Source organism: Emydura macquarii, unplaced genomic scaffold (assembly GCF_026122565.2).
Source record: "Emydura macquarii macquarii isolate MOO-44397 ecotype Brisbane River unplaced genomic scaffold, CSIRO-AGI_Emac_v2 contig_2473, whole genome shotgun sequence".
NCBI lineage: Eukaryota > Metazoa > Chordata > Testudines > Chelidae > Emydura > Emydura macquarii.
The window spans coordinates 37,583,031-37,607,093 of record NW_027132610.1 but is presented as its reverse complement, the minus strand read 5'-3'; the positions used below and the strand labels follow the sequence as shown (position 1 = coordinate 37,607,093).

General features: G+C 42.1%; 1 protein-coding gene across 3 annotated transcripts in view; it reads right to left on the bottom strand.

Moving 5' to 3' along the window:
- Positions 1 to 24,063, bottom strand: part of BORA (BORA aurora kinase A activator) — a 56,720-nt gene that overhangs the window by 14,445 nt on the left and 18,212 nt on the right. For all 3 annotated transcript variants that reach the window (XM_067563223.1, XM_067563222.1, XM_067563224.1), the window contains 7 exons: positions 21,840 to 21,921; positions 20,095 to 20,160; positions 19,154 to 19,210; positions 15,567 to 15,790; positions 12,424 to 12,577; positions 10,740 to 11,347; positions 3,761 to 3,892 (listed from right to left, as the gene is read on the bottom strand). In XM_067563223.1, the coding sequence (XP_067419324.1) occupies positions 3,761 to 3,892; positions 10,740 to 11,347; positions 12,424 to 12,577; positions 15,567 to 15,790; positions 19,154 to 19,210; positions 20,095 to 20,160; positions 21,840 to 21,921 (1,323 nt within the window). The remainder of the gene's footprint in view (positions 1 to 3,760; positions 3,893 to 10,739; positions 11,348 to 12,423; positions 12,578 to 15,566; positions 15,791 to 19,153; positions 19,211 to 20,094; positions 20,161 to 21,839; positions 21,922 to 24,063) is intronic.

Genomic DNA, 24,063 nt, shown 5'->3' with positions numbered 1-24,063 from the left:
CTAAAAAGGCCATTTTCATGGACAAGTGAGTGTGGAAATGGCCATAACAAACATGGGTAGAGATGAAGAGAATGTTTCTCCTTTGCATACCTGAATGGTATCTTTCCACCAATTCAGTGATGAGAGGGCTTCTCAGGGGACTTGGACTTTCACATCTGTGTGATGGGTCTGTTTCAAAGATACAAATTACAACCACTCTGGCACAGAGCAAAGTTGAAGTCTGGCATGCTGTGTGACATAAATGCTAGAAGCCAGGTGACTGAGCAGTCTTAGGCAGATTCTCATTGTAGTTTGAGGATAAGCTTGTGGCTGGTTGATGAGATTCACTATAGTGTGGAATCTGTCTTGAGGAAGATAAGGGCAGTGCCACAATAGCTAGGACCTATGAACTCCAGCCTCTGAATTGACATCCAGGATGATTTTTCTTTGTTGCTTCTTAGACCCAATATGGTTGACTATCTGAAGGATGGAGTTGAATGGAGTTTTCCCCACTTGCTGTGGCAATCTCCCTCAACTGAGGGAGTCATCAAGATACTCTTTACCCTTTCCTCTCCCCCTACCCCAGGTGAGCTGCCACTACTGCCTGGCATTTGGTAAAGACACTTAGCAACATCAATTATCCAAAGGGCAGAACGCTGTACTGATAGTACTTGAGATTCCAAGCAGGGAATTTCAATTATGTCGAGTGGATTGTGATATGAAAGTAAGCATCCTGTAGGTCAAGAGCCACAAATCAGTCTTGGCGATCTAAAGACAGGATTACAGAGTATAGTGCTCCCATCCTAAATTTGGAGCGGTGGATGAAGGCACTGAGTCATCTCAAGTCCAGAACCATCACCTTTTCCTTTGGGATTAGAAAATAACTGGAATAACCCCCCACCCCCTGTATTGCAGAGGAACTTTTTTCTACTGTTCCAAGATGTAAAAATGAGACCTGCTGTAGCAGATTTTGTGAGAAGGGTCCCTGAAGGGGGGGTGGGGAATAGGAAGGCTCAGAAAGTGTATGAAATACCACACCTGTGATCTTTAAAACTCAGCCTGAAGAGATTCCAGCCCTGTCAAAAATGTCCAAGGCAGTTCCCAAAAGAAGAGAGGAAGGGTAAAGATACTCCAAATGTTCTACAAAACTGCTATTCACCAAAATGTCAAAGTGACTGCTTCAAGGTGTTCACAGGGTTCCAAGTAGAAATGAGGGAGCCCAAAAGTCTCCACCTTTGACATCTTTGTCTCTTCCTTGGCAATTCAAGAATCCCTGGGGACAATTCCAAGTGTCTTGGATGCAAAGATCATCAATACTGAGTGAGTCAACATCAGTACCAAAGATTTGGTACTGGGCATGGCTTGAATCTTTTCATAAGCTGGTGTTATCAGGTGTTGGCTGCATGTGTGTATAAGCTGTGTGCTGCGCTGGCTCTGGCCAGGTAGCTAGTACAGTAGACTCCGATCGAACTGCCTGAGAAATCCACAGACTGTTTCAATAGCGAAGGCACCAGGCCAGGTATATTGCCAACGAAGCATGTTGCTAGCTCCCCGCAGACTCTAGAGTTACAGGCATACTTGTCCTAGTGTGACAATGGACACAGCTCACTGAATGTCTGGACTTTCCATTCCGCACTCAGCCAGATAAAAGACAGCCCCTCCAAGACCCTCTTTTATATGATAAAAAACAAGTTACATAGTGCCCCTCTGAGGTGGTGAGATACCACCCTCTGACGTGGTGAGATACCACACTTTACCTTGTACAACGTGTTCTCATTATCTTTGGGGGGTGTGCTTGTACTACTCCTGGTATTCGGTTGTTCTGCTAACACCTTTCTGGAAAGTGCTTGCATGAGTATCCTGTGCTTAGTACTTCTTTAAGAATGTGTGTTTTTGCAATACCAGTTCTGTTCTTTCCGGATTCTGTGAACTTGCCAGCAGGTTCACAGCCTGACTTCTGCTAACTTGCTTTATAACAGCAGGGCCCAACAACTTTAGCTCGGGCCTCAGACCCGGCCTGTTAAACTAGGCCTCATGTCACAGGCTCACTTTCTACTACAGCTGGTACCATTGGTTATGATCCATGTTCTTCTGGGTGTCATCAGGACCCATTCCAGGCTGAGCTATCCTTTGAAGGAGTTAAGTAAGGAGTTTTTAGCCTCTTCCTGCTAGGGCCTGACGAAGGCAATTTGCACTTCTGCTCCCTGGAGGAGCAGTGTTCTTCCGTACCCGTTAGAAGATTTTGAGGTAACTTTGCCTGTCTCTGCAGCGGGGGTCATCTTAGACTTAGAGTCTGAGAACTCATTTAAGCCAAGGCTCAGTGGAACACTCATGCACATAGTCAGTTCAGGTCCAGGAAGGTCTTTTCTGCATCAATCTGAAGCAGGCTTCATAAAATGGTCTGAAAGAAGAAGTCCTTCCATGTCCTTTTTGAAAAGGAATGACAGAGCACTTCTCTCTGATGTGCCCATTCCAGAGGCAAAAAAGGCATCTTGAGTGACTATTGTTAAAGAGCACAGCTGCTTCACATGAAGAGCAGTTCTTGTAGTCAGAAGACGTTCGGTATGTCTACACCATGAGCTGGTGGTGTGATTCCCAGCTTGCAAAGACATACTTGTGCTAGCTCTTATCAACCTAACACGTTAAACACAGTAGCATGTAGCCATAGTAGCGCAGGCAGCAGCAAGTAGCAGCACAGGCTACCCATGCCAAATACAAACCCACCTGAACCATATGCAGCACGGTTAACACATGCTGCCACTTACCATGCTCCACTACTATCTTTAGCATGCTATCAACATAAGTTGGGAATCACACACCCAGCTCCAAGTGTAGATGTAGCCTTTGGTTCAGGCACAGAATAAAGAATTCCTAACACTAACAGAAGGTTGGGGGTGTTTTTGCCAACAAAGGTACCAACCTTATACATACCATCAGCAACTAATTTAACGCCTAACTAATGATATAAAGATAGGTTTACTTGCTTCACAAAGTACATAGGGATGCAAACACTGCAGGGTTCCATCTCACAGCTATGGATGGTAAGAAAGAACTGAAGGGCAGTTGGGCCTACTCTGACTTGGGTGGGGATGTGTGAGGGCACTCAGAGTGCAGACACAGCCACAACAGACACTGCTTCGCAAAATAATCTGATCTCATGCACACAGGGCATAGACACACCAAGAGTTGAATACATAAAATATTTTGAAGAACTGAAGAGTTCCCGTTTGTTTGAGTTTAATATATCCCCTTTCACTATCCTCAGAAACTGCGTTATATATTTGTTGCTTTCCTCTGTATGATGAGATCCACAAGTGGAAGTACAGACATCTTAGATGTCAGGAAGAGCTGGAAAATGGATCAAAGTTCCAAAATTATCTTAAAGACATTCCTCAATGTACTGAATCAAGTCAATACCATGGGACTGTTAAGATACCCAGGGATGGTATGTTGTTCAATTGTACTCTCATGAATGCTTTTGCTGAAGAGCCTTGGGCCAAGTTCTCCTCCAAGTTCCCAGTGCTTATGCCATCATCAGAACGTGTGAACTTTAAAATGAAGAGATTTTCCATATATTTTCCCTTATTTTATAGATAATGTTTTTACTCTAATACTTGACACTAAGGCCAAATAAATTTGCTGTCTACAAATTCCTACAAGTTCTCTGAAATAATCTGTCAATCTCTTGAACTAGCAGAGAGTGGTGTGAAAGAAGGCTGGGAGGAAACAAGGAATGGATATTGGAAATGGAAATATCTTATGCATTCCATGCATTTCCTACCTTAGTTTTGGAAAGCTGAGATTTGTTCTGAGCCTCATAAGAATGTGCATTATTGTCTCTGCAACTGTTCTCAGCCCCAACTGTTTCCATAATGCTACTTCCACATGTCTGTGTATTATAGCCACTTTCCACCTAGAAACAAACGCCAGAAATTAAAATTCTATGTACTTTGTTCCAGATAAGATCACTTATTTCTTGTGTATTACTTAATTTAATTTACATTTGTAAAGCATATACAATATAAAACGATTATGAAATATTTGTAAACTTAATCTGTCATACAAGCTACACATATCAGTGATGAAAATATGAACTATTGAAATACAGCCACATCTAAAGGTGATATCTGGCAGCTGTTTAACAATGCATGCTCAGAGTCACTCCTGTCCTAAACTATTCATTATCAGATTGAAATTTCAGGGAGGTCCAATAAGCAAACTGGAAATAGCCGTGTGTTAAAGTACATGCCCATTGGAATTTTAATGGTCACAACTAAGAACTTTTTCACATATTAAGATATCAGCATCTTCAGCAGGATAGTTTCTACTAATATCATCACAACTGAATTACCAATTTCACTACCTTCAGCAAAGAATGGTTACTTACCTCGTAACTGTTGTTCTTTGAGATGTGTTACTCCTGTTCATCCTGATTTAGGTGTGTGTGCGTGCCACATGCACCGGTGCCGGAAGTTTTTCCCGTAGTGGTACTTGTAGGGCCAGCTCTAGCACCCTCTGCAGTGACGTGCTTATGCGCTTGTATATAAGGTGCTGTCGGACCCCCTCCCTTCCAGTTCCTTCTTGCCGGAACTCCAACAGAGGGAACGGAGGGTGGGTCATGGAATGGACATGAGCAACACATCTTGAAGAACAATAGTTACGAGGTAAGTAACAGTTTTCTTCTTCGAGTGCTTGCTCATGTCCATTCTGATTTAGGTGACTCACCAGCTATGTCTCTGGAAGCAGGCAGGAGTTCATGGCTGGGAAGACTGAAGTATCATTCTGTCGAATCCCACATCATCCCGACCTTGCTGCATGATGGCACAGTGGGACGTGAAGATATGTATGGACGATCATGTAGCGGCCCGACAAATATCCTGAATAGGCACATGCGCCAGGAAAACCGCTAAAGACGCCTGGGCCCTTGTGGAGTGGGCTGATGGATGCTGGAGGTGCGATGCTGGCTTGTTCATAACAGGTGCAAATGCAGGCTGTAATCCAGGATATTTGCTGAGAGGAGACCGGTTGCCCTTCATCCTGTCAGCAAAAGTTGCGCGGAGCAGCAGAATGGTCTGGTCCTATCAATGTAGAAGGCTAGTGCCCTTCTTACATCGAGTGAGTGAAGGCACCTCTCTTCACTAGAGCTGTGAGGCTTAGAGCAGAATACCGACAGGAAGATGTCCTGATTAACATGAAAGGGGGAAACGACCTTCGGGAGGAACACAGGATGAGGGCGGAGCTGGACCTTGTCCTTGAAGAACACCGTATAAGGCAACTCCAAGGTTAGGGCCTTGATCTCTGAAACACTGCATGCAGAAGTGATTACTACTAAAAAAGCCACCTTGCAGGACAAGTGTGTGAGCGAGCAGGAGGCCAATGGTTTGAAAGGCAGAGAAGTGAGTCAGGACAGGACAAGGTTCAGGCTCTCTAATCGGAGGGAAAAGCCTCTCCAGCTCTTTAAGGAATCTAGTTGTCATCTCGTGGGAGAAAACCCATCTGCCCTGTATCGGTGGGTGAAATGCCGATATTGCTGCTAGGTGAACTTTTATTGATGACAAGGCTAACCTTCCTGCTTTAAATGAAGCAAATAGTCCAGGAACCTGTATAGGAGACTTAGTTGGCGAAACATTCTGACAGGCCGCCCACCAGGCAAAGCGCTTCTATTTTGCTAGATAAGATGCCCTGGTGGAAGGCTTCCTACTTTCTAACAGCACTCTCTGGCCCTGGGTCAAACGGTAGCATTGTTCAGCCATGCAGCAATCACGCCGTCAGATGCAGGGAGGCTACGTCTGGGTAAAGTAACCAACCCCTGTCCTGGGAAATGAGATCCGGGCGCAGCGGCAGAGACCAAGGACAAGCCACCGAGAAATCCAATAGCATGCCAAACCAGTGCTGGTAAGGCCACTCTGGGCTATCAGAATGACTCGTGCTTTGTTTCTCTTGACTTTCACCAGAACTCTGTGCACGAGAGATATTGGGGGAAAACACGTACAGGAGACCCCTCAACCACGAGAGGAGGAAAGTGTCCATCAAGGAGCTGTCCTCTGACCCCAGGAGAGAGAAGAGGACACATTTCCTGTTTTCCTTGGTGGCAAACAGGTCCACCCAGGGAGCTCCCCACCTTTGGAAGATGCAGTTGGACACGTCCTGGTGGAGCGACCACTCATGGTGAAAGCAAAAGGACCTGCTCAAATGATCTGCTAGGGTATTCTTTAGCCCCGACAGATGGACTGCTTCAAGGAGGATGTTGTGCTCCACACAGAAGTTCCAGAGATGTAGGATTTCCTGACACAGGGCTGAGTATCTGACTCCCTCTTGCTTGTTGATATAGTACTTTGCCGCTGTGTTGTCCATGAGGACCCACACCACCTTGTTAGACAGGTGCGGCAGAAACACCTCGCAGGCCAGCCAGATGGACCTGAGCTCTGACGTTTATGTGAGCAGTTAACTCCTCCCTGGTCCAGAGACCTTGATTCCTGAGGACCACGAGGTGAGGTCCCCACCCCACGTCCGAGGCATCCAAGACCAGGGACAGCGTCGGTCTCGTGGCCATGAAGGGTATTCCTGCTTGTACCTGACGGGGGTTCAACCACCATGACAGGGAGGTAAGCATGTGGGGGGGATTGTGAGAACCCTGTCCATGGAGTGTTTTGATGGGGAATGTACCGTGGCCAGACACATTTGGAGTGGCTGCAAATGCAGCCTTGCATGGCGGACCACATAGGTACAAGCTGCCATATGTCCCAGGAGACTGAGGCATACCCTCGTTGTGGTAATCGGGTGGTCCCATAGACTGGCCATGAGCTCCATCATAGCCTGGAATTTGATGTTGGGCAGTACTGCTTTGGGTTAGATGGATTCCAGGACTGCACACACGAACTCTATTCTCTGAACAGGCGTAAGTAATGATTTCTGTTCGTTTATTAAAAGGCCCAGAGACTGATGTGTCTCATGATTCATATGTTGCAACAGACCTGTTCCTTTGAGCGGCTTCTGATGAGCCAATCGTCCAGGTAAGGAATCATCTGCACTCCCCTGTGCCTGAGATGAGCTGCTACTACTGCCATACATTTGGTAAAAACGCAGGGGGCAGTAGAAAAGCCAAATTGCAGGACCACGAATTGGTAATGTCATGTGCCCACTGTAAACCGCAGGAATTTCCTATGGCCCAGGAAGATAGAGATATGAAAATAAGCATCCTTTAAATAGAGGGCAGTGAACCAGTCGCCCGGATCCAGAGAAAGAATGATGGCTGCTAGAGAGACCATGCGAAACTTTAGCTTTTTGAGGAACTTGTTTAGGGCCCTTAAATCTAGTATGGGTCTCAGGCCTCCCTTTGCCTTTGGGATCAAGAAATACAATGAGAAGTATCCTTTGCCCCTCAGATTCTGAGGAACCTCCTCCACCACTCCTATCTGCCGGAGGGCTTGTACCTCCTGGACAAGGAGTTGCTCATGAGAGGGGTCCCTGAAGAGGGATGGGGAAGGAGGGAGGGATCGAGGTGAACTGAAGGGTGTAGCCAGTAGCCACTGTGTTCAACACCTAGCAGTCTGACATAATGACCATCCAGGCCAGGAGAAAAGAAGCAAGGCAAGAGGAGAATGGATAGGACAATGGATCTCGGGCATAAACTGGTTGATCGCCCATGGGCGCACCTTCAAAAGCCTCTTTCCACCAGAGGAATGGTGGCTCGGGCCTGTTTTTGGGGTAGATACCGGTGAATTGCCCCGGTGACGTTTATTGCCTCGGCTTTTTCTATAAGGCTCCCCTCTGGACTGGCCTCCGAAGCGCTGCTGCTGTGAGGGCCTGAAGTGTCTCCTCTATGAGGATGGGGTATAGAGGCCCAATGAGCTCAATATGGCCCTACAGTCCTTCAGACTGTGCAATCTGGAATCGGTCTGGTCTGCGAACAGAGTGGCACCATCAAATGGAAGATCCTAGATGGACTGCTAGACTTATGTCGAGAGACCAGACAACTGGAGCCACGAAGCCTTCCCCATAGACACCGTGGAGGCCATTTGCCCGTGCTGCTGAGTCCGCCGCATCTGAAGCCGCCTGCAGGGAAGCCCTGGCCACAGTCTTACGCTCCTTTAGAATGGCCTCAAACTCTTATTTGGAGGACTGGGGGTGGGAGTCAGTAAACTTCTCCAGCAAGTGCCGGATGTTAAAGTGGTATCGCCCCAGCAACACCTGCTGGTTAGATAGCCTTAGCTGTAGGCTAGCTGTCGAATAAATCTTCCAGCCAAATAAGTCCATTTTCTTTGCCTCTTTATTCTTTGGAGTGGAGCTCATTTACCCCTGCCTGTCGTGCTCGTTAGCCGCCATGACCACCAGCAAGCCTGGAGATGGGAACGTAATAGGTATTCAAAACCCTTAGCAAGCACGTAGTACTTTTTGTCTGCCTGCTTGGACGTGGGAGGCAGAGATGCTGGGGTTTGCCACAAAGCCATAGCCGGCTTCACTACTTCCTCATGCACCAGGAGGGCCACCGTGGAAGCTGCTGCGGACGCCAAAGATCTCATCCACGGGTTCTTTAAGCACCTCTATCTTAAGGCTCAGGTAGGCTGCTACTCTTTTCAGTAGGTCTTGATGCAACCTATAATGTCCAGCGGGGCTGCACGCGAGGGGCCTGCTACTGCCTCATCTGGGGAGGACAAGAAGAAAGCCGGTTGCTGAGGGGCTGCTGGTGCCTCTTCCTTAGTCAGGGTGGTCAGCGATGGACTTCCTAACAGCAACTCTCCATGCTCCAAGTCAACGTCTAAGGCTGGTACCGAGGCGGGGACTTTTGAAGACCACGGCACCAAAGTTCCTGTACACAAGAATGGATAGGGCACTGTGGAATGGGGGAGCCCCAAGGAGTTCCATCATTCCCAAGGTCCAGTCCATTGTCCTTGCGGCCATTCCCCTATCTGAGATGGCATGAGGAAGATGGAGAGGGGCTTCGCAGCCTGCCCCTTCAGGGGGACTATAACCAAGGAGTCCAAGGAGATATATCCCGGTGTCCGTGGGGGGGGGTGGGGGTGGGAGCACCGACGACACCTGTTTCTCCATGTCTCTGCACCGGATTTCCGGTGTTGGGGACCAGTGTCCAGAGCTAGAACATTGGCCATGTCTCGAATGTGATTTGTCCTTCGGCTTCCTTTAAGGACTTGAGTGGTGCCAGGGTTCTAGTGACCTGCTATGGGCCGACAATTCATGACAACACAGGCTCTGCGAACTTCGGGGTTCCAAAGATCGATGCTGATGCTCGGTAGAGCGGTGCCGATGCTCTGGGGATTGGTGCCTAGTGCCTGGTGACCGTCAGCCCGAACCTGATCCTAGCGTGGTTCCGGCGCCTCGAGGTCAGCGAACGGTGACCAGTTGATGGGGGACAAGGCTGTTGCGCTGACGTTGGCAACCCTTTCAACCAACCCCCAGTTGGGGCGTCCACTCCTCAGGGCGTAGGCCTACCCTCTCGAGATGTAGGCGGCACCAGCATGGCCAACAGGTCCTTCATCACCTGGAACACGTCAGGTGTGGAAGGGACCAATAGGTGGTGCGGGCGTCGGCGGCTCTGTGGAGTCGGCAGCACAAGTGCCGGTTTGACGCGCAGCTTCCCTGAAGTTTTCTTAGCCGGCTTTGGAGCCGGTGAGCCCTCCCTCTCTGGGTACACCTTCTTTTGGCACTTCTTTGGCACCAGGTGAGCAGTGCCGGGCTGACTCCAATGCTGGAGGAGTGCTTTTTAATGATGCTGCAGTATTTGGTCCTGAGTCTGATCTCGGCTCCGGCACCGGTCTGAGCACCACCTCCATCAGAAGGGCCTTAAGTCTTAATGTCCTGGTCCTTCTTAGTTCTTGGGCAAAAGCTCCTACAGATCTCACACTTCACAGAGAGGTGCACTTCTCCCAAGAACCTTAAACAGCTCTGATGCAGGTCGCTCAGTAGCACAGGCTTCCCACACGAAGCACAGGGCTTAAACCCTGGAGAACGGGGCATGCCCCGACCCTGAGAGCTTACTTACTAACTAACTAACGGAATAACTACGAAATGACCAACTTTAAACTGTATACACTAGGAAAGCAAGAAACCACTAGGAAAACGAAGACTTGTGAGAGCAAAAGAGTTGTTCCAGCACCCTCGCGGGCAGTAAGAAGGAACTGGAAGGGAGTGGGGCCAGCAGTGCCCTGTATATGAGCACATACATGGGCCGCTGCAGAGGGCACTAGAGTTGGCCCTACAGGTACCACTAGGGGGAAGAACTTCCAGCACCGGTGCATGTAGCGCACACACACACCTAAATCAGAATGGACATGAGCAAGCACTCGAAGAAGAACCAGGACTTCCTTGGAGACTTTCTATCCAAGGTAATTTGGCTAGATGTGCATAGTTTGCATGGTCTACAAGATAATACAACTGCAGGCTTAAATAAAATTGAAAATCTATTTGTGACTTAAAAAGCAAAAGAAGGTTGTATTTTGTAATAATTTAGTTAATTGCAGCAGATTCATTAGTAACAAGAGGAGATGGTAAGTTGGTCAACCAGAATCAAAGTAGTTTGGGATTAATCTAAATTTACTACTGTGATAGCACAAGAAATATTTTCAGTCATATGGAAAAAAGCTTTAAGTCTCACAATTCAGTATTTACACCCCATTAAGTAAGGTGATAGAAAGGAAGTATATCCAAAATGGTAGAGACACAAATGTGAAAAAATCAAGAGATTAATATTAAATTTAGGGTATAATTTACTAAATTGTTTAAACAACAATAAAAACCCTTACCTGAATACTACTGCTGTCACAAGGAATTACACTGCTTTCTGCAAGAGGCGACATGCACATCCGAGAGCTTTCAATACTGAAAGTAATTCCTGTCATGAAGCTGGTCATTGGCATACTGCTATTACTAACACATTCCTTAACCCAGGTGTTCTCATTTGACACCTCAGCTGGATCAACCATATCAACAGTATTATTTTCCTTTAAACCTTCTATATCCTGCAGCGATACCAGTCCTTGTTCACAAGCTTCAGAGTGATCTGGTGAAATAGATACAGTCGCCACAACTAGATGTGTACCATGTGCAAAAGTATCACCATCCTGCTGCTGTAAATTTATCCCAGTGTCCATCTGTGGTAACAGAACTTCTGCAGGTGAGGCATTCTCTTTGTCTTCTCCCTCTTCGTTGTGATTTTCAAGGGTAAATGGTATCCTAATGAGGGAAGTTTGATACTGTGCAGTCCCTCTACATGTTCCAAGTCTCATAGGAGAGTAATTTTTAATTGGAGAACAGCCATCTATATAAGGACTTCTAGTACTTGGGGATGTCATTCGGTTTGAGACTGGTGCAGAAGGAACATCAGGAGAGCGAAAAGTGAACTTTCTTTGTTCTGTCCATAGTAAAAACAGAATAAATCAATTAATTAGATATCAAATGGAGGAAAAGCTAGCAGTCTGAACTTTAGGACTAGAAGTCTCTACAACAATTATAGCCACACTAGGTGGTGATTCTCTTGAATATCCTCTCCTGGTGTTAAGGACATTTGAAAACGTATTTTGAAAGGTTCTACTTGTCAAATGTATTGTTGTTTAGCCATCGTATTTTAAAATTTTAATCCCACTTACCCAAAGATTTGCTCTCTCTGATTGGGTCTGCTACAGCAGAGACCAGGTTTTCAAATGGCAGTACCAAATTCTGTCAAAATGAACAGTCCTTACCTCAAAATGCTTCCAGTCCAATAACCTAAAATTCATAATAGGCAACTACTGTAGATTTCTCAGACCTCATTAGTTCTACAAAAGCTTTTTGAGGGTGAACATTATCAGAACTTTATACAATCAGACAGAGTAGAAGATAGCTATTCAGTCTTTATACAGCTTTGCCAAAGTATCCCATAGGTTATGACTGAATTAGCTATGCAAATAGCTTGAGCTTTTCCAGAACAAACTAACAATATTGCCAAATTACAACAAATCATGGAGTCGGAGATGGAATAAGCATCCACTTGGTTTCTAAAGCAGCGAATTCATTTAATCTCAAATCAATCTAGCTTTGGAGATCAGGGCTTGAATTTAAGATACCAACACTTTATCAAAATAGTTTTTTCTACTACTTCCCTCTGAATCCTTTTAATCAGATCATAATTCTGACTGCTCATTTTATTTTTGATACATAGCTTCAAACAAAACCCTCCTCAGATAATACTGATCCCTTTATTTTATAGTGTGAGCTTTCATGATTCCTTTTTCCACTAATTTATTTTTTTGCACTTTAAGTAATTCTGTTGAGGAAAACATTTTATACATTTACACTGAAGACACTTTACTACTAAAAATACCATGTGCCATATTAGATGAGATCACTGGTCTATCAAGCCCAGTACTTGCCGCCAGATGGATCAGATTTTCATCACAAGAAATACAAAGATGAAAGCATGAAAGGAAACTGTATGTAGTCAAACCATACCTGACAATGGGGTCTTTCTTATCTGAAAAGCAATTGGAGAAAAAGTAGGGGAAGCAATATTTGCAGGGGACCTCTCTGGAAACGTGGGACTGGTTATGCTTCCCAGACTGTATGCCCTTGTACCTCCCTGAATAGGACTGGAGGAAAACTGACCCTTTAACAACAAAGAATAAGAGTTAGCTTTTACATAATTTATAGACTGATGTACAAATTTGTAGACTTGAAAGTACTGTGCTACTGGGAAAAGAATTCTATTCCTGCTTTATTGACAATCTCAATCAAGCATTTCACTGCTTGAATATTCCATTTGCAACTCTCCAATTGGATTGTATGATGCCTCATAGGAAATCCAATGCTTCCAAAGAAGAGTACTAATTAAGACTGTTATCTATCATATTAGGACTGACTAAGGAGCCAGACTACTGAATAAGGATTTTCATAATCAACAGCCAAAATAATTGTTTATTATTTGTATTATTGTTACACCTACATTGTTTCATCTCCCAACTGGCAGACAGACACTAAATCAGAATGGAATGTTGCCCCCAAAGTAGTGGCAGACTGAGCAGTCTGCACACTGCCACTGCTGATATTTTAATAGAACCCGCATGATCTGAATAATTCTGAAGTCAGCCAAAAGAGACCTTTCATCTGAAAGAGCCAAAGGAAGCTGTGCCCTTATCTCAGGCCAAGTTGACAAAAGGAACATTTTGATGGCATAGGTATAACCAGTATATTGTACTGGCAAAATAGTCCTTGTGTGAACATAGGGGCTTACTGGCAAAGCTGATTTTGCCAACATGGCTAGAGGGGGAGGGGAGAGCTAGAATAACCTAACAAAATAAGCTATGCTGGCAAAAGCACAACATCTACACTCAGCGTTTTTGCTGATACAGCTATATTGGTCAGAGATCACATCTCATCACACCTCTGACCAACATAGCTACGCCAGCAGAAGTCTGTTGTGTAGACCTGGTCTCAGCAGTAAGTTGCAATTTGCACATCATCACCAGAAAATGTCAGTTGGAGCTAAGGGGAAAAAAAAACCATTCTGACATTTGTGCTTTAGTTATGATCTCATATGTAGCAGAGTCTTTCACAAATAGCCATCTTGTCTTCATCTCGTAGAATATGCTCCTGGCTGGCTGAATGTCTCATTTAAAGTGAGTTTGTGTTTGGAAAGTGATGGCTCATGAAACTGAAAATAGTTCACTTTATGGGACTTCCAATTCACCTGTGTATTATAACATGCCAGAGGTGCGTCTGTGTTCTACATTCCCAGATCTGAGATCACAGATGAGTAAACGGCACTGTAAATGTAGCAGTTCTGTAGTGCAATATCATCCTTTCAAGGAAAGTACTTACTTGACTTTGAAAAAAAGATTTGTGCTCACTTTATATTATTTTGGATTATGAATATTCACACTGTAAAAAAGATAAACAGAAGAAATAGTATTTCTCAATTCACCTCATACAAATCCACTCAATTCAACTTCTTGTTCAGCCTATCGCTAAGACTAACAAGTTTGTTTACATTTATGAGAGCTAATGCTGCCCGCTTCTCATTTACAATGTCACCTGAAAGTGAGAACAGGCGTTCGCATGGCAGTTGTAGCAGGCGTTGCAAGATATTTACGTGATAGATATGCTAAACATTCATGTGCCCTTTCATGCATCAACTTGTGGGCTCTAAAGTTTTACATTATTTTGCTTTTGAGTGGAATTATGCTAAAAAATATTCTACATTTGTAAGTTGCACTTTCAAGATAAAGAGATAAAGTAGTACCGTAATTAAGTAAATTAAGTAAATTAATTAAATGAAATTACTTAATTCTTAATTAAGAAGCGATAAAGAGATGGCACTAAAATACTTGTATGAGGTGAATGGAAAAATGCTGTATCTTTTGTTTATCTTTTTTACAATGCAAATATTTGTAATAAAAATAAGAAGTGAGCACTGTACACTTTGTATTGTGTTGTAATTGAAATAAATATATTTGAAAATATAGAAAAACATCCAAAATATTTATAATTAATTTAAATTGGTATTCTATTACTGTTTAACAATGCGATTAAAATTGATTAATTGTGACTTTTTTAATCCTGTGATTGTGATTATTTTTAATTGTTTGATAGCCCTAAATAACTAATGATTTCCTCAAACATTCTGCTTTTCTTCTTTGAAAAATTAAAAATCATATTTTGCCTAATTTTTCCTGAAATACTATGAATTACTGGAGATACAGTAGGTTTATGACATCAAGCAAGCAAACCCTGTTTGAGAAAGGATGTGATTTTTATTCAGATTGTTAAACTTTTTGTTAACAATTGTTTGGAGAATGAATCTTTAACATATGCAAACACCCTCCTTTCAATTAAGGGTTAAAAAGCTCACAACCTCACTCAGACCAAGGAGTTCTCTGCAAACCCAGGGAAGAAGAATTTTACATTCCCAATATTTCCAAAGTGTTTTTTTAAAACAAGCTTAAAACAACCCCCTTTGTAGGTACATTGGGTCATTTATGCCTTTCATAGAAGAAAAAAAGAACACAAATCTTTCTCCTTTGCAGATCAACTTTAAGGGAAAGCAACCAGAGCAGTTGTTCACACCAAATGGTGTTTTAGGTACTAATCAAGCCAAGGACTAACATGATACTTTTGGTATGCAAACTTCATGAGTTTACAAAGGAATGGCTGCAGTATATTCTCAGTAATTAAAGTCTTTGTAACATGCATCCCATACTAAAGGATCCCAGAAACTTCACAAGCTACTCAGACAGGAATCATTCCCTCTCCCTCTCCCATCTCAATATCACTGAGACACAACTATCATTGGGCAGAGAAAATGGCAGCTCTTTAAAAATGAATATCAGTGTTACACAACAGTTTGATAGGCCATGAAATAAAAGCATACAATTGAAGTTTTAGTTAGGCACAATTTAGTTCCCAAACTGGAATTTGACCAGGAGACTTGGCGTTAACACCATTTTTTAATTACTTTCAGTTTTATAGACTATTCAAAAGTGGCACTTCAGCTGGTGAAATCTGATGAGACACACTCAGAAGTGGTTCAGCTGCTTTAAGAATTTCATGTGTATCAGCTAAATCAATACATACACAAACAAAATGAACAGGCTTCTTACTGAACTAGATGTTTCTAGAGGACTTCTGCATCGGGCTGGAGAGATATCTATTGAACACAGCACTCCAACTGACGCTGGTGGATTATTACAAGGACTTTGTGGAGAAAGAGACAAACTTTCAGATACACTTCCATTCTCATCTAAAAACAGCTTTCTTCTAAGTGATGAGGAGCTTAGACTTTCCTGAGACTGGTCTGCAAATTCATCTGTTCTAAAATATTCACCTAAAGAAAAAAGAAAAAGTTTGTTTCCAAGTTGAATTAGCCAGTCTTGTCTTATTTCTTCTGTCTACAGAAAAAGTGTGGGGGGAAGGAGGAGACTAGGAGCCTGTCTGCACAGCCATAAGCAGGGATCCTAGAAATCCGTTTCTCACAGGAAAAAAGGCAGAATTTGGGTTTTTACAGGGAATCTTTAGCTTTTACATTTTGTGAAAAAAATAAAAGCATTCATTATTAACTAAATTTTACTGAAAGTACAGTGTCACTTACTCAATGAATGCAACTTCCCCCTTTTGTTTGATTTTTGAATGCACTTTATATTTATAGTGGAACCCCATCTTTCTGATCTAATTGGGACGGGGATCAGCTCAGATAATCAAAAATTGGAATAATCGGGAGAATTGGCAAAGACCTTTCTATCCTTTATTTTAAGATGGGGGGAGGGAAAGGCTCAAGCGATCAGGCCCGCGAGGCACTGGCAGCGGAGCCCCAGCCACATAGGGCTGACCGGCTGAGTCCTGCCACTGTCAGCCCTGGGTAGTTAGTGGTTCAGTTAATAAAGAGAGCCAGTTAATGGAGGCTCAGATAAATGGGCTTCTACTGTATATTAATAGAACACCATGTTCAACTGATACCTATATATATTGTGGCTACAAAAATTAAAGTTCACTGTTTCATTTTAATCGCAGAAAAACGCAGATTTTTGTGGTTTTTTTAATCAGAGAATTTTGGGGTTTTATAATCACAGAAAACTAGGATCCCTGACCATAAATAGACACTAAATTCTGTAACAGGTGAAATGGTTAATAAAATTTTATCCATGCTATGGGCATTGGGCTAGTCAGCATTATAAGAAGGTTAATATAAAAATCAATGCTTTTCCCCCCATAAACACTGGATTTATTAAAATGCATTTTAATGTGATTTTTCCCATATATTTGGACTAGTCTCCTGAAATGTGGCACCCAGAACTGGACACAATACTCCAGTTGAGGCCTAATCAACGTGGAGTAGAGCAGAAGAATTATTCTGCATGTCTTGTTTACAACACTCCTGCTAATACATCCCAGAATGATATTTGTTTTTTTGCAAGTGTTACATAGTTGACACATATTCAGCTTGTGATCCACTATGACCCCCAGATCCCTTTCTGCAGTATTCCTTCCTAGGCAATCATTTCCCATTTTGTACGCATGCGATTGATTTTTTCTTCCTAAGTGGAGTATTTTGCATTTGTCCTTATTGAATTTCATCCTATTTACTTCAGATCATTTTTTCAGTTTGTCCAGATCATTTTGAATTTTAATCCTGTCCTTCAACCCTTCCTAGCTTGGTATCATTCACAAACTTTATAAGTGTACTCTCTTTGCCATTATCTAAATCACTGATGAAGATATTGAATAGTACTGGACCAAGGACCAGTTCCTGCGGGACCCCACTCAATATGCCCTTTCAGCTTGACTGTGAACCAATAATAACTACTCTCTGGGAACAGTTTTCCAACCAGTTACACACCCATCTTATATTAGTTCCATCTATGCTGTATTTCTCTAGTTTGTTTATGAGATGGTCATGTGAGACGGTATCAAAAGCCTTACTAACATCAAGATATACCACATCTCCCACTCCCCCCCCATCCACAAAGTTTGTTACCCTATCAAAGACAACTATTAGGTTGGTTTGACACTATTTATTCTTGACAAATCCATGCTGATTGTTACTTATTGCCTTATCATCATCTAGGTGTTTGCAAATTGATTGCTTAGTTATTATCCATTATCTTTCTGGGTACTGAAGTTAAGCTGATTGGTCTGTAATTCTCCAGGTTGTCCTTATTCCTTTTTATAGATTGGTATATATTTGCCTTTTTCCAGTCCTCTGGAATCCCTCAGGTCTTCCATGGTCCAAACCACTTCAATATTCTCCCCCTCCCCTCAAGTCATGACAAAACATTATATGATGTAGTGGAATGCATGTTCTAGCCACCTCATGCAAGAAGACGTACCAGCAGGAAGTAGCCAGCCAAAAGGCTGGAAACTCTTCCAAATGGAAGACTGAATCAAGTCGTTCTAACAAATTTATCATTGAGGAATGCAGTCAATATTTTCCTCCTTATTACCATGGTCTAATGCAAAGCACAGGTGGAGACAGATAAAATTTAAGAGCCATTTTGTAGAGTTCTATCAGGAATAGAAAATGATTTATCAGGCTCTTGTTCTCAAAAGAGAAGGGTAAATCCCACCCCATCCAACAATATCTTCATCAGTGATGTAGTTTGGAGATGGGAAGGAGTCACAAAACCACAGTAGGGATACTAAAAATAAATTACCTGTCTGTAAGCTGTAAATCTTAAATATTTCATCCATTGGGTTGCTATGGGTTGAAAGCCGCACCATCATAAGCCAGGCTGAAAGAAACATTCTACACCTGAAAGCTGACACCATCCCGCCCTCTCTTGGGTCCTGCAACAGCTCTCTTTGCAGTGTCTGGCTCTTGCTCTGTAGCAACACCCAAGAACTATTCTTGGTAAAATCACCCCATCTGTAAAAATCAGCATGTTGGGATGAGGCTGAATTGCATTTTTAGTTGTGTTGTTTCTCACTTACCTTTCCCCCTATAGGTTGTTTGCATTAGTCACATAGTGCATGTGACTAGGAAGTGGTAACTCATGTAAACTATGTGGCACCAACTAGAGGTAAAGGGATAAAAATGGACTGGTCTAGAATAGCTTATTGAGCTCTTCCTATCCCAGTTCTGTTACATAACTCCTGCTTCGTTAGTCTTTCACAAACAGTTAACATTTCCTTTAGATAGGACAGTGTACAGTGCAGATAGAATGCAGAGTCTTCCAAGTCTGTGTAGCCTAAAATGTTAAGGATATTTTCTTTTGACTCAAAACGTGGTTTTCTATTATACCAATGAGAACCATCAGGATTACTGTATGCAGTTTTTAAATTCCTGCAAAAGTCATGCAAATCCAATCCAGCAATTGAGACCATTAGTCTTCCACTGATAACTTCCAAGCCAGCCTAACATTATGAACATTGGCCCGTATTTTAACATACTATCTTTTTAAATATAACAATACAATATTTATGTAACAGTATGCTTTCATCGTTGTCCTACCATTCCTCATCCCTCCACCTTGTTTCTCATCTTTCCTTGCTGAGCTGTGTCTAAATTACAGCAGGAGCTCCATGGGACAAGGAGTTATCTGTCTAAAACAACATTCGTACTTTGGGCAATTTTATGAATACTCAATTTTGATTCACACTAGGTTTCCAGTGCATTGTACCTTCCTCCCTAAGCAGGATGCAAAATAGATTTTCAATTTAGACATTCATGCATAAAGTTCAACACATGACATACCTAATATTTTTTCTAAGTTAAAATCCACAGGCAAAGACAATACTGTCTGACAAGCAGCTGCAATGAAAAGAAAACCATGAAATTAGTCTACAATAACTTAAGCAACTCGTGCAAGTAAAAGGTTTAACTTCAAATTGTATTTAACCCATACCTAGTTAAATTAATGAAACAATGTGTTGCCATGAGGAAAAGGAAAAAAGCTTATTATGATTGGGGCCCTGAATTGGCTACAGTGTAAGCAACAAATCAGGCTCAGGTATAAGTGAAGAGGATTATTACTTACAAGCTCTCTAGAAGGCACCATGTCCAACCTTATCTTAACTGGGAGAAAGGCCTTAAAAAAAATCCAGGCAAGAAAAATGAACGGCATACCCTGAAAATTATGCATTTATGTAAAATGAAATTGTTTCAAAATACTGCCTGAAAATTTTGCTGTATGTTTGTGTATGTATTCAGGAAGGAAAAAAAATAATTTCCCAACTCATCTAAAGTGATCTAAACATATTAAGGGACTCTGAAAACAAAGTTTGTATGTGGAGCTAACTATAAAAGGTTATGTCCACCACACTGTATTCTGACCATACGTATGCACAAGGCTTCAGAAAATAGATTCTGTGATCTAATACCAAAGCTTCGTGCGCGCGGCGGCTGAATTTCAAAAGCATAAAAAGGACATTACGTGCAATACTACATAAAGTCCAAGGACAGAGTTATTCCTAGAGAAATAGTAACAAGTACTGTAAATACATGCCTAACTAAGCACTAAGTCATTCCATTGAATGAGACTGCTCATGTGCTTTTAATCAGGTAAGTGCTCAAGCACCTTCGCTGAATTGAGGCCAATTGTTTTTAAAAAGGGTCTCAGTTAGTTTAGAATAAAAACTTCTTATATTCCTTTGAATGCATGTTCATTTTGTCATTTGATAGAGTTTTATACCAACCATTGTTTTTTCCAGGTTGTACAGTTAGCTGTCTTCCAATCGGTGAAATGTTATTTAAATCTATGCCTGTAAAACACCATTTATAGATAAATTCGGTTAAAAATTAAATTCAAGCGTTTTACCATTCTGAAACATAATAGCAGTAAATATATTTAGTACAGTTGTACTGAGAAAATATTTAGCTAAAAAATATTTAGCTATAATAAAATATTTTAATACATTAGTTTACATCAAACCAAAAATATTTTCAGAGCACAAAACTAGTACATAAATTTTGCATTAAATTTGGGAGAGATTTAAAAAAAAATTCAAACAGATGATTAGTGTCACAGAAGCCAGAGCAAGGTTACATCAGTTTTTTTTTTACCAGCTCCAATTGTAGCAGTTTTCCATCAGAAAATGCAATTCTACTGAAAATCTAAAAGCTTTGTCAAATTATGTCAATTTTGCCAATTGGGACCAGGGGAAAGTTAGGATAGTGTCAAAAGGTCCGTTCATTTTGGCAATAAAAAGCTTCCATTTTTCTTTTCAAAATGACTGTTTTGAAATTTTAGATTGTTATTACAAAAAACAAAAACAAAACTAAACATTTTGGTTTTGTTTAAAAATATCTAATTCTAGAAAATTTGGTGGGTTCAAGGAAATAAGAGACTGTTCAATTTTCCTAGTCAATATAGATATGCTTTTTTCAGTCAGCTGTAATGTGAAATATCCTTTTATTAACTTAAGTTTGTTACTAGATGCATCTACAAATTTCAAGTAGATTTATTTTCAGTTAAACACATTAGCCAACTATAGCATGTCCTTTTTCTTATTCTTATGTTTGAATTCCTTAAACAAACACTAAAAACTGATTTGCACCCAGACCTGGAGATACTACTTTATTGAGCAAAAAGGTTTGCACTCTGGAAATACTCAGGTGGTACAGTGATTTAAAAACCTGTATAAAGAGAAAGGAAATCATATTCCCCCAGTGCAAGCAACACCCAAAATACAGCACAAGTTGTGGTTTCTGTTGTGCAGGGAACATGCCAAGCAGAGGGAAAATACGGTCCTACACACCAGGCTCCCCACACCAGTTCAGGGGTGGGGCCTTTCCATGTGACCCAGTCATAATCCAGGAACTACATGATCCACTGGCCAAAAAACCTATATAGTAGGAATACAGCCCTTGCAGTTCAGCTGCACAGATGATCCACAGACTGAACGAAGATTCCATCCCTCCCACCTGGTGTAGTAGCTTAGGCTATTTCTCTCAGGCTTTGTCAAAGTGATGAGTTTTCATCCTAAATGAGTAAAACGAAGGCTTTTGTACCCATATTTCTAAGGCACTATTTATCCCTTAGTATTTGAATCAGCCAGACAGCAATCACTACAAAAAGTGCAGCTACCTCTAGAGTGGAAAATTCTGCAACCATTCTGCATCACTGTCACTAAATTGTTTTGTGAAAAGGAGAAAGACGCAAAAGATAATTCCAGTTATTACAGTGGAATTTAGATCATAAGACTATAAATGAGACAAAGTATCACCAGGAGATCAGAGCTAGGAATAAGTTCACAGGAAATGAAAAACCCTGAAGCCTAACTTATTAGGCAAATCCTGGCCACACTTCAGTCAATGTTCCTATCTATTCATGTTGCCTATAACTTTTTAGAAAGTTAACCATATACATATTAATCATTTCAAAACAGCTGATTTCTAAATTAAAGCTATTAATAGGCACTTTTAGAGACAAGCAACTTACATTTAGTGGAATGAAACTGGGAAACTTGCTTCCCTTCATGATCAGTCCAAGGAGAGGGAACGATAAGACTTTTGGTGAAAAACTAGCAGAAAAATATAATAATTAGATAGTCAATGTTTGGGAGTATCTACTTAATTTTATACATATGTATTCACAAACAACCAGTTGTAAATCTTGAGTTTTGATTCTTATGGGCATGTTTAACACAGCCAAGATTAATCCAAATTTGCTTTGGAACAGTTGATAGCTTTCTATCAGACTTCTTCAGCCACTTATTTTCAAAATCCTTCTCTGAGACACAGCCCAAAACAACCCAATTTAAGTTCTAATTAGTATAGTGGAAAGACGTTTTAAGAAGCCATCAAATCGTTAAACAGGTTCACATTTTGAACAGCCCCATCTTTTTTCCTAAATCCACAAGTACACTGGTACGTATACCATGTTAGCTTTCACAAAAGACATTACTTACCTTGTGCAGTAACGATTGTTCTTCAAGATGTGTCCCTATGGGTTCTCCACTGTTAGGTGTGCCTGCGCTCCTGCACTGCTGATCGGAAAGTTTTGATAGCAGTCCCCCCCCACCCAGGTGCTGCTCCCCACCTGCCACGAGGCTAGCCAGCATGTGTGGGCATCCCCTCCTCAGCTCCTTCTCTACTGCAGAGTCAACTGTTAGAACTCCAAAGTAGATGAGAGGAGGGCAGGTTGTGGAGCACCCACAGGGGGACACATCTTGAAGAGCCATCATTACTGCATAAGGTGACTATGGAGAAACTAAATGAATTCTTTGCATTGGTCTTCACGGCTGAGGTAACTCTCTTAGCAGTCTTTGAACAGAACAGAAGGACCTTCCCCGATGAACAGAGGGGTGTATTAAAGGTTGTGTAAGTAAAGGTTACCTGAGTTTGCAGGTCAGTACAGTTGGATGCCTGTGGTCTGAGTGAGATTCTTCCTCTTTACCCATCCAGCAACCGCCTAGCTAATGCTTGCTGGATGATAGCTGTTTAAGTATAGCTGTTTATGGTTTATATAGAGTGTTAAGTATATTATTGTTAGAAATAAATACTGTAACAATAATATATCTATATTCTAGATGTAATATTTGACACTATTAATCTATCTCTATTTCTATTTTAAGGTAACCAGTCACTTCTAAATAAATATTATATCTGTTTTCCAAGTATCACAGCTTGTGTATCCTATCTTGATCAGGGCAATCAGTTGATGTATTTGAAGGTTCAGCCTGTCCAGACCCTGGAGAAAATGGATGACAACTGGATTGGTGAAGACTGATCAACCAATGACTCAGGAATGAAATGCTGAGATCGCAGCCAAGTGGACATTGATTAAGGACACCAACAGCCCTTGCTGTTTTAGGTACAACAAGTAGTCCAGGATGAAGGGTACTGATGACTGCATAGGTGAAGTGCCTTTCTGCATTGACCATATGAAGAATTGTTTACTAGGGCCATGTACCTGGTGAAGTGGAGATACAGAGAAGTCCTCCTGGGCAGCAGAAAATTAACGGGTCCGGAACATGTTAACTCCATGGGGGATAGCCATGGAGCTTCCATACAGTGAGGTGCAGGGACTCGACGTTCATATGCTGAACTTCAGATGGTGATCAGATCTGGGATGAGGGGAAGACTGATTGGTGTCTCAACCAAGAAGTCCAAGAGGGTTGTATACCAATGCTGATGTGGACAGGCTGCAGTATCAAGATCATGGAAGTCTCTTCCTTCCTGACTTTCAGCAGCACCTTGTGAATGAGTGGGATTGGCAGGAATGTGTAGAAAAGATGGCCCTTCCTATGGAGAAGGAATGCATCTGTGACAGAGCCTGGACTGTGATTCAGGAAACAGCAGAACTGCAGAAACTTCCTGTTGTGTCTTGTTGTGAAGAAGTCTGTATGAGGAACTCCCCACCGTTGGAAGATGCTGTTCACAATGTCTGGGCAGATGGATCACTCGTGGTTGGAGAAGAACCTATTGAAACCATCTGCCAACTCATTCTAAGATCCCAGAAAGTAGGATGCCTCGAGATGTATTAAGTGGGCTATGCAGAACACCCAGTTTAAGGGGTTCCTGCTTCAGGGGAGAGGAGCATGCTGTTTATAGAAAACATCACTGCTGTATTGTCTGTTATGACTGATATGCATTTGCCCTTCAGGTGGGCTTGGAAGATCTGGCAGGCCAGGCGCATCGCTCTCAGCTCTCTGACATTGATA